Source organism: Pongo pygmaeus, chromosome 8 (assembly GCF_028885625.2).
Source record: "Pongo pygmaeus isolate AG05252 chromosome 8, NHGRI_mPonPyg2-v2.0_pri, whole genome shotgun sequence".
Lineage (NCBI taxonomy): Eukaryota > Metazoa > Chordata > Mammalia > Primates > Hominidae > Pongo > Pongo pygmaeus.
The window spans coordinates 54,620,253-54,631,299 of NC_072381.2; the positions used below are offsets into that span (position 1 = coordinate 54,620,253).

General features: G+C 52.8%; 1 protein-coding gene across 4 annotated transcripts in view; it reads right to left on the bottom strand.

Moving 5' to 3' along the window:
* The window catches only part of OGDHL (oxoglutarate dehydrogenase L), a 28,240-nt gene extending 17,466 nt beyond the window's left edge, over positions 1 to 10,774 (bottom strand). For 2 of the 4 annotated variants that reach the window (XR_008491953.2, XM_054435745.2), the window contains exons 1-5: positions 6,744 to 6,948; positions 5,139 to 5,309; positions 991 to 1,093; positions 489 to 604; positions 183 to 337 (exon numbers count right to left, since the gene is read on the bottom strand). Coding sequence is in view for 3 of the 4 variants with exons in the window: in XM_054435745.2 (XP_054291720.2) it covers positions 183 to 337; positions 489 to 604; positions 991 to 1,093; positions 5,139 to 5,309; positions 6,744 to 6,947 (749 nt within the window). In the remaining variant the exon portion in view is untranslated. Of the gene's footprint in view, positions 1 to 182; positions 338 to 488; positions 605 to 990; positions 1,094 to 5,138; positions 5,310 to 6,743; positions 10,200 to 10,672 lie in introns of those variants that run through there. The other 2 variants (XM_054435744.2, XM_054435742.2) reach the window with 2 other exon arrangements.
* Positions 10,775 to 11,047: the final 273 nt, after the last annotated feature.

An 11,047-nucleotide genomic window follows, 5' to 3' on the forward strand; every position in this document is an offset into this window, starting at 1 on the left:
GGCCAGCTCTTGGCCAAACTGCCTAAACACCTGGTCCCAACTCTCCTCCCTGCAGCCAGCGGTGAGGCCGATCCAGTCCTGCCTTCCTGGGGCCCCTCCTTCTCTCTTAGGCAGGGTGTGGGACGTCTCATAGAGCCCTGGAGCAGGACCTCCAGCCACTTGGCCCTCCGGGTGGTGCCAACCTCATGGAGCGCACCAGCCGGGCCAGCAGTGTCCGCTTCTCCTCGCTGGAGAACTGCATCACACCAGGGGTCTCAAACTTCTGCCGGATCCACTGGCACTGCTCCACATCGTTGATGAACATGAACTCCAGGCCAATGTGCTGGCAGTAGGTGTTCTGGGGAGACACATTGGGACCCCATGAGGAGCGGGGAGGAGGGATGGCTGACATCCCTGCTCTCTGGAACAAAAAAGACAGTGCCTTCCCATCCTCTGGCGAGCTCCGAAGAGCTGCTTCAGCTGCACCCCACACACCCGCCTGTGCTCACCTCCAGGCGCCGAATGATCTCCCGCAGAGAGAGGGTGTTTTCAGAGCCCCCAATGAAGGTGGTTGTTGGCAGCTGGAACTCCTTATCAAGGTCAGCCTCCTGCAGGTCATAGAAGGCTGGAGAAGGTGTGGCCGAGCCCCAGGCAGCAGAGTGGAGGGAAGGAGGTCAGGCCCAGGTGGAGCCCTGCAGTCTCACCAGACCTCCCAGTCTCCCCAGTGCCCTCCCTCTGGGTCCAGCCTGGGGAGCAGAAGTGAGAGTGAGCCCAGGGAGGCAGGGTGGATAAGCCTCTCAGGCTTGAACACATGGGGCACAAGCTAGGGAAAGTGGCAGGCGTCCTTCTCAGGAACAACAGGCAGTACACAGGCAAGGTGGAAAGGAGGCCCTGTGGGCTGCTCCCCGGGCTCCATGGATTCCCGAGGATCAGGCTGTCCCCAGGGCCCGTGGGCCCCTTACTGGGCCACCCACACAGCACTGCCATGATTGTCCTGAGGAAGGGTCTTACCCAGTTTATCAATGGTTGTGATCAAGTCTGAGGGCACAAAGGAGTCCAGGTCTGCATCCAGAATGCCCAGGGGGTCCAGTTGGGCCACATGGTGACCGCGGATCTGGGAGGAGGGAAAAGAGCAGGGTGGGGCTGGGACCCAGCTGGACAGACCTCCTCCAGGGTAAGGCTCTGAGCCCCAGCCCCTCTCTTCCCATTTCCGAATGTTAAGCTTCCCCACGTCTCTGCCCCGCAGCTACTTCACTGCTGCCTGCGAGACCCCAGCCACAGCCAGTAAGGTGGCAGGAGCTCAACCTGGTTTAGAAGTACAACATGCATCTGGCAAAAAGAGGAAAAAGACCTACGCACAAAGGTGTTCACTACGGTGCTATTAGTAATAGTGAAATTCTAGAAACTTCCCCACTGTCCATCAGCAGGAGACTGGCGCATGGATATGGGCGATCCACACAGCAGAGCACTCCAGAGCCATTAAAAGGAAGAAGAAAAATCCCCATCTGATACTACAAGGTAATTTCCAAAAAATATTGTTAAGCAAAAAAGCAAATTCTAGCAAAGTGTGTATGGTGAACTACACATTATCTAATAAAGAGGAGACACAAATAAATATATGCATTAGAAAGGCAAATCATAAAATTAAAAAACCATAACATAAGAAAAATTATCATCTAGGGGAGGGGACAAAATAGGATAGAGAGGCAGGGCTAGGAGCCAGATTTTTAAGAACTTATCTTGCTTTGAAGATTTGACTTTCAAACCTTGTAAATATTTTACATTATTATAAAACAAAATTAAGTCTTAAAAATTGAAAGTGAAATGAATCAAATGAATAAGTATGTCCACTTAGTGGCATAAATACACAGAGAGAAACTATTCCAATTGATTAATGGAATATTCCCTAAAGACAAACAGAAAAAAATTCATAAAGTCTTTTTTATTACCAGTCAGTCATAATAGTATTAGAATTGTTATGCTGGCTGGGCACAGTGGCTCACACCTATAATCCCAGCACTTTGGGAGGCTAAGGTGGGTGGATCACCTGAGGTCAGGAGTTCGAGACCAGCCTGACCAACATGGTGAAACCCCATCTCTATTAAAAATACAAAATTAGCTGGGCGTGGCAGCACATGCCTGTAATCCCAGCTACTTGGGAAGATGAGGCAGGAGAATCGCTTGAATCTGGGAAGTGGAGGCTGCAGTGAGCTGAGGTCGCACCACTGCACTCTAGCCTGGGCTACAAGGAGAAACTCCGTCTCAAAAAAAAAAAAAAAAAAAAAAAAAAGAACTGTTATTCTAAGATTGTTGCATGTAAGCCATGGGAAATCAAACAAGCCATTGTACTGGCATCTTTGAGAACCTCTATTTTTGGCACCTCTAAAAGGCAATGGTGCCATAAGATTGACAGGGTCAAGGACAAACCCCAAATCCCACATTTGCAGCATGTTAGAAGCATCAGTATAAACCCTTTCCTGGCTCTGATTCCTGAAAGGGCCCAGAAGTAATGATCAAACCAATAGCAGGAAACAGCCAGAGACCTGGACAGTTCTGGAATAGGCAGAAATGTACAAGCTGAGCTTGGAGCATCTTGTTATACCGACATCAAGGCAGTGTTCAAACACCGCGAGTGCTAGGAATAAGGACAAGTTCTGAGCAACTATAAGGACAGTATAGCTACAGCAGATTGAAACTCATCAAATATGTCTACACTCATGCATTCATATGAATCCAAAAAAAGGAAGATAAACTTTCATTAGTCACTTTTGGAGTATGCTAGGGAATCACCTCATAATTTTGAAAATCACTGAATAAAAGAAAAAAATCAAGCAGTGATCCTGTCTTTCCTACACCATCTGCACCTCAGGATAAACAGAGTTAACAAACGGAAGTTTCTCCTGATAGCGGGACTTCAGTTAATAAAGAAAGGAAAACAGAACTGGCATATCATCATTTTTGCAACCCCTAGTGAGTTAATGGATCTAGGAAATCACTATCCACAGCTGCTAACTGCTCAAGTGCCATCACCATCACCACCAGGAAGCTGATTTTGAAAAAAAAAAATCAAATGTCTATGGGATCGAGCCTCTAGATCTAATTGTCAAAGTACAGAAATTACATGGGACAATGGGACAGATGAAATGACATCACGAGGAAGCCATCAGCAAAATCCAGACTCGGGAAAACCCTCCAGGACAAACCACCTGGTTTTTCCACATCAGAAAAAGAAACAGAGAGGAACCTACAAAGTACAAGAGATGTAAGAGCCACATCAGCCTATTACAACCTGTGGATTTAGCTGGATCCTGCTTCAAAGAAGCAGTAAAAATAAAGCACAGGCTGGGTGCAATGGCTCACGCTGTAATCCCAGCACTCTGGGAGGCCGAGGCGGGCAGATCACTTGAGGTCAGGAATTCAAGACCAGCCTGGCCAACATGGTGAAACCCCATCTCCACTGAAAACACAAAAATCAGTCAGGCATGGTGGCAAGCACCTGTAATCCCAGCTACTCAAGAGGCTGAGCCAGGAGAATCGCTTGACCGCGTGGGGCAGAGGTTACAGTGAGTCGAGATTGCATCACTGCACTCCAGCCTGGATGACAGAGTAAAACTCCATCTAAAAAGAAAAAAAGAAAAAAAGAAAGCACAGGACAAAAGGCAAACACAAATGTCAACTGCATATTTGATATTAGGCATTATTATGTTTAGATGTGATAATGGTATCATGGCACATTTTTTAAGGAGCCCTTTTCTCTAGACATACATATGGAAATGTTCAATGAATGAAATGCTATATCTGGGATCTGCCTCAAAATAATCAGCAGTGAGCGGGGGCTAAGGGGGAAATTGATGAAACAAGGCTGGCCATGATTGATGGGTAGTGGGCTCACTACACTATCCTTCTGCCTTTTATATGTTTGAAAATGCTTATAATAATACAGTGTTTTTTTTTCAGTACAGTGTGCAGGTGATTCTAACCACAGCTGTGCCTGCTACTGGCCTGTAAGGGGCTGCAGCCCTCCTGGTGGGAGCTCACCCACACCAGGCACAAGAGAGTAACACACCTGAATCCAGAGGCCACCCTGCCAGGAAAACTCTCTAATGCCTCGTCTTGATTAATCAAAGAACAAAGAGCTACTGAAGGGCTGAGACCTGTGCTTAGAAGATAAGGCCCTCAGGCAGCACCCTGAACATTTCCTTGTATTTAATATACAGTTTTACATCCTTGTTCTTCATTTTTGAAGTCTAGGGTTAGATCGCTGTGTGCTTCTTTCAGCCAGCCAGGAAAGACACAATATACAATAGCTGCCATTTGCTCCTAGGTGGCCCACAATTGATGGGTCCTTAGGCCAGAAGGGAACCCAACCCTGCTCACCTTCCCTCTTCCATCCCCAGGTGGGTGGTGTACAGGGAACTCCGTTCCATCCCACACATTGGGCATCTCATTCAGAGGCAAAGCATCATTTCCATTTGCTAATGCCCCCCGTACCCTAGCCTTGCTGTGGCTTGCTGCTGCCTCACATTTCCCTGACGGAATACCTCCTGCCAGCAGTTCCCAGAGATATTCCAAATGATTATGCTTGTTATGGCCTGAACACCACAGCAGTCCTCCAATTAGTCCTGTCTGGTCAAGACCAAAAACACAGACCATCACTGGGACTCTGACAGAGCAGGGGCCCAGCCTGGGAGAGCCTAAGTCTCCAGGAGGAGCAACTGGTGGGGGAGAATTGTTTACTGAACCATTCATTCCATAAACATGAATTAGGCACCTGCTGTATCAGTCCCTGTTCTCCTGGGATGCCCATTCTAGAGGAGAAAACAGAATTAACAAGGGTTAATCTACTCACCCCTTATTCAACAGGCTTTGGATTTGATCCCTTACTAAGTGCTCTTCCATGTACTCGGGGTATGGTGTGTGCAAGGGACAGACCACAAGCACACCAGTCAGTATGCACAAAAAAAATTCAAGCAGGTGGTAAGTGCTCTGAATGGTGATGTGGCAAAGACTGGCTAGAGGAGTAGGTGCCGCTCAGTAGAGGACAAGGAGAAGGGCTCTCTGGGGAGATGATGTTGGAGCTGAGACCCCTTCCCTTCAGTGCCTGGCCACACCCCAGGAGCCAGTGCAGCCTCCCAGGCTGTGCCTCAGCTGCCCCTCACCTGGTAGGCCCGGATCAGGGACTGCACAGCCAGGTGGTCCTCCACCAATTTGCTGGTCTTCGTCCGACTTGAGACTGCAGACCTGCTCTCATGGACAACAGAAGGGGGCCGTGGCTGAGCAGAGCCAGAAAAGGCTTCCTCGCTGGCTTTTCGGAAGAAGCTGTCCCAGGACTAGGCAGGGCAGAAACAAGAACGCAGCCAGGTCAGGGCCTGGGAAGAGTCAGGAGTGGCCCAGGCTGGGACCCCAGGGAGTGTCAGGTCTTCCTTGAGGACCACAGCTCTCAGGGCCTTCCCAGGGTGCCTGGATGTACATACAACGATGTTCCCTGCAGAACTGTTTATAAAAATTGACAATGTAAAAACAATCTACATGGCTATCCATAGAAAACTGGCTAAATAATGATTTTACATTTAGAATCTGGAAGATTACACAGTCTTTTAAAAAGGTGCTTTCAGTATTGTGGATATGGAATATTGCCAAGATATGTTTTAAAGTGAATAAAGCAGAAGAGGATGTATGGCTGCTACTCTCTGTGTAGAAGCAAAAAGCAGATGTGAACACACACAGGCATTTGCATGTGTTTTCCAGAAGAACAACGTAAAAGCTCTTTCCTCTGTGCACTCCCATACGGCACTGGTGGGAGACTCAGTTGGTACAATCCCCATGGAAAGCAACTTGGCAATACCCATCAAAATACACACAGCCACTCCTGGACCCAACTATTCCACTTTGGGGAATTTACCCTACAGATGGCTCTGCAGGTGCAAGATGATGAAGGTGTAAGATGATGCACTGCAGCACTGTTCGCCACAGCCAGCGACTAGAAATGAACCAGATGTCCATCAGCAGGAATACGGGTGGCACATACATGCAATGGAATACTACACAGCTGGACAGAGTGACCAGTGAGGCTCTTCATGTACTGATATGGAAAGATCTTGGAGATACATCACCAAGCGAAACAGCAGGGAGCAAAACAGTATGTGTTACAGGTTACTTTTGCATAAAGGGAGACAAATTCCAGAGTTACATTTGCAGTAAGTTTACTTAATGCAAGTCTTGGAAAGGATATAGAGGACACTAAGTTAGGGGACAGTGGGAACTGAGCAGATGAGGATAGATTAGGAGGGAGTTTTCTGACTGTGTAACTTCTTATGCCTTCTGGCTTTGGATCATGTGACTGCACTGCTTTCCACTGCAGGTGAAGGGGTCAGAGAACAACTTCACTTTTCACCCTCCCATCTGATTTAATTTTTTTCTTTACTATCATCAAGTGTTTATCAGATCAATACATACACAAACACGTATGTCCCTAATTACATACAAGAGGGCATATGGAGAAAGCAGAGCATGACAAAGGGGCATGGCAGGGCTCAGGTGTGGCTGAGCAGGGCATGGCCAGGTCCTCTCAATCAAAACCACCACCCACTGGCTGATTCAGCAACGGGAAAGCAACAGGCTTTGATTACTGAGGACCTGAGAGGCAAAGAAACCTGCCCAGGATCACACAGCAGGCAAGCTGCTTCTCCCCACTGCCCTGCCACAGCCGGGCCCCCGAAGGCTTCCCTCCCTTGCAGTGGCCCAGGGTAGGGTGGGGTGCTGACCTTGTGGACACTCCGGGGGTTTTCCAACCAGGCGAAGTACATCTCCTCCATGTAACTGGAGCCGCCTCCACCTTTGCTGCTTGGGAAGGTGGCCGGTGGCCTGGAGGACCTGCTGCGCCAGCCAAATACCGGGATGTCATGTGCAGCCAGGAGCCTCGCAGCCTGTGCCCCAAGACGGGACGGCAGCAGCCTCAGCTGACTCATTCTGGACACACGCAACGAAGGAGAGGCATAAATGGCAGGACCAAGACAGGAAGAGGCTCTACCAAGCCACTGTCCGCTCATCAGCACTTGTCATTCCCACTGGGCAGATGGTGCCGGGCTAGGCAGTGATGAGACTGGGAATGTGACACTCTCCCAGCCCCCTGGGCTTACTGTCTGGTGGGAGCCCCCAGCTCAGTAAACTCTATCAATAGATATTGAACAGCCCTGAGCCCCAGCCCTGCTGTGCCCCACTCATACCAGACCACACTCCTTCCCTGACAGTCCCCAAAGCCTGTGCAGAGACATGAACTCTCCAGGCCCTGCCTCAGGGAGCACCCAACCTAGGTCCTGGAGCCCACTTGGAGAGCCACAGGGCAGGTGCAGGGAGTACCACCAAGAAGGAGTGGGTCTCAGGCCAACCACCCTAGAACCAGGGCAGGGAGTCCTCCAGGGGTCAGGTGTGTTGTGCATGGTCAGGGAAAAGCAGGGACAAAAGCATCCAGTGAGCGCAAGTGTCAGGGGGTGATAGAGGCACACTATCTGAGGAGAGCTGTGGCTCTAGTCATTGCAACCAAAAGTGACCAGTGACTCCCTGTGACTGCAATCCTGGCCCAGAGTGCCCTCTCTCCCAGGCCCAGCCAGAAGGCTGGTGACACTAGGCCCAACAATGGCCCCACTTCATTGCAGGAAGGGCTAAGGTCTGGATGGGGCAGGAAGAGTAGAATGGAAGGCAGCCCCAGGCCCAGCCCAGCCCTTGGACTGGAGCTGCCCTCTCTGGCTCCTATACTCTGGACACCCTGAGAGCTTATACCCAGGACCAGTGCCACTCAAGACAGCTAACAGCCCAGGCAGGTACAGACTGGAAGCCCACCCAGACCAGGGGCAACGAGGCCCTGCAGCTCATCTCACCTCACTCTGTCACCTGTACCTTCCCAGGGAAAATATCTAAATCTTGGGCTTTCAGTGATGGGGGCTTTCTCCATTCCGCAGAGGGTAAGGGTTCTAAGAGCCTCTGCCAATCCTAGAGAACCCCCAAATATCCCTATCCAGGCAGGTTAGGGGTTGATAGGGCCCACTGAGGTCCCAGATCACCCCATACCCCTGCCACCTCATCCTACACATGATGTGTAAAGTGGGACCTCTGTTCCCCACCCTGCAACTGTGAGCAGAACCCCCTCCTCTGCTCCAGCACAGCCACTGCCTGGACATAGAGCAGCTCCCCGTGAATACCAGCTAATGCCCTCCTGCCCAGACCGCCCAGCTTGTAAGCTGGGTGCAAGAACCACCCCACCAGGGGTCACCCAGGCAGGAGGAGTCCCCTACCCCTGGACAGCTCAGGCCCCAGAAAATGTGCATTCTGGGGTATAACTGGCTTCCAAGTACCTCCCAGGCTGGGCCCTGAGCCAATGCTCCTGGTCAGGTATGCTCCGCCAACAGGCCCCCTGTTGCACCCTTCTGCCTCACCCCTGCCATCAGCTCAACCACGTCACCAGAAACTCACTGGCTGGACTTTCCTCAAAAGGTCAGGCCCCACCAGAGGGCAGGGCACAGCCCTCCTTCTAACTCACATGAGCCAGAGGAAAGGGGTGATGTCACCTGGATGGAGGGAGGACAGGCTCCTGGGGCAACCAGCAGCAAGCCTGAACAGAGAAAATTTTCAAAACAAAAAAGATTCCACTGCGGGGAGGAGGGAGGTGAGCTTGGGAGCCTCTGAGTGCCCCAAGCTTCCCTCCCACATGCTCAGCCCCTGAGGCTTCGGGCCATCTGGCCCAGTCCATGAGCCAGTGATGCCAAGCCCTAGAGTGCGGGGCACTCGGGACCGGCTCCTCTGGGAGCAGCACCTCTCCAAGTGCCAGGCAATGAGCTCTGGGGTCAGGCAGCCAGGGTCCCAACTCTTGTTCCACCTCTGACCATCCCAGAGGCCTGGGCAAAGAGAAGGTCATGCCAGCCCAGCTGGCCACTGGGCCCAGGAGCTCCTGAAGCATCAGGGAGAATCTTCTAGAGCATCAAAAAGAATCCACAACCCAGGACGCTTTATCATCCCCAGTCTATGGCAAAGGAAACTAGATATCAAGACCATCGTCATGGGAATAAACACAATAGGCACTGTCAGGAGCACTGATTCTAGGACAGATACTGTGCTCATTTAATCCTCTCACATCCCATGGGGTGGGCACTCATATCAGTTCCACTTTATAAACAGAGAAACTGAGGTGCAAGAGGCTAAGCTGGCTAAGCTGGTGAGTGACAGGGCTGTGTGTGGTTCCAGCGACTGTGCCCTGATCACTGCAGTCAATATGTAAGCCAGATTTCTCTTAGCGATGCAGTTCCCATCAGCTGAGCCAGAGCTGCTCCCTCTGCCAGCCCCACTCCCACCCCCACAGAGGAATGGGGCAGTTTGGGCCAGATAGGGACAAAGTCTGGCTGTGTCCAGAATGGCCCGGTGCAGGAACACTTTTATAAACACTAAACAGTCTGGGTTGGCCACTGGGCACTGCTGCGGCCTTGGCCCAGCCTGGCAGGAGGGCAGCCTGCCACCCACCCCCACCTGCATCCCAGCAGGGCATGAGGGCTCAGTACCTAGAGCCAGAGCCCAAACCAGCCCTGCTAGTTCCTGCCCATACAGTCAAGGACAGCAACAAGGAGTGAGAGTCAGATACCCTGTGCAACCCCTGCCCAGTCCAGACTCCAGCAGAGTTGCCCTGGGTATCTCTTGGGGGTCTCTTCTCTGAGGACAAGGTCACAGAGTATCCCCAACCCAACCTCAGAACCTCAACACAACCCCAGAAAACTGCCGACACCATAGCCACTAAGACTCCCACACACACACGACCCTGTCTGGGGTGCCCTAGTGAGGACTACTCCCTAATGCACCCATTGCAGAGATCAGTAAACAGAGGCCGGGAAGGGTTCTCCCCAGAGGGCCCTCCAAGCTGGGCAGCAGCAGAGCCTGGATTCTCTCAGCAGCAGGTCTACTCTGACCCCACTTTCTCAGAAGCGGATGAGCTTTTGCTCAGCAACAAACCGCAATTCTAATTAGATGGGGCCTGTTCCAAGACACTGGGGAGAGGCTGCTAGGGCCTGCTTGAGCCAGGTGGCCAAGGGGCGTAAAAGGGTCTCTCCGGTTCGGCGAATGCGTACTGCAGCCTGCTGTGGCCTCAGGATTACCCCGTCCCCCTCCCACATCTCCCTGGGGGCGGAAGAAGCACTTCCCGTGCTAGCAGCGACCTCAGGCCATGCCGCCCTCTCTCGGACCTCAGTTTTCTCATCTGTAATCGGAGACCGCGGTTAAAACCTTCTATTAGGGTCCTTGGTAGTCCGAAGCCGCCTACGGGTCCCGCCAGGTGCAGAGCGCTGACCCTCCCCATCCCCCGCACAGCTCTCGCAGCTCTGGGCCCTCCCCTGGCCACGGAACGCGCGGGGCAGTCTGAAGTCCTCGGGCTGGAGAAACCCACCGCGAGCACCCGCTCCTCTGCGCAGGACCCTGGACTAGCCGGGTGGTACGCGCGCGATGGGCTAGGGGTCCCGGGGGAGGCCACGGCTAGCCAAGGTCAGAGCTAAGGTCACGGTCTGTTCCTCCTCCCCCTCCCCCCGGAGGGGCCAGACTCAGGGCTGCAGGCAGCGGCGCCCCAGGACCCGGGAAAGAGGAGCTGCGGGGCCGGTCCCCAGGACGGCAGGAGAAGCAGCGGCGCAGGGACCGGGAGGAGGCGGGCCGCCGCGCTCACCGGGCGGGCGGGCGGGGTCCGCGCTGCAGGGAGGTCCGGAGGCTGCAGGTCAGGGGGCTGCGCGGAAAGGGTGCGCGCGCGCCGTGCCAATTACCTGGGTCACGTGACGCAGCCGCCCACGGGCGCGCGCTCCTGAGACTCCGCGCGTCGTGACGTCTCCATGGACGCCCCGCCCCGCGCCTGGCGCTGTCCACGGTGCTGGCGGCCCAGGCCCGAGGTCGCCCACGGCCGAAGGGGGGACTCCTCTCTGAGACCGCAGGATGGGGCTGAGGCCCTGAACCCCGTGTGCTCGTCCTAAAACTAGGACGAATGTACCAGAGGACAAGCAGCCTTTGTGTGTAGGAGAGGATAGGTTTTGTTTTGTCGTCTGTAAAA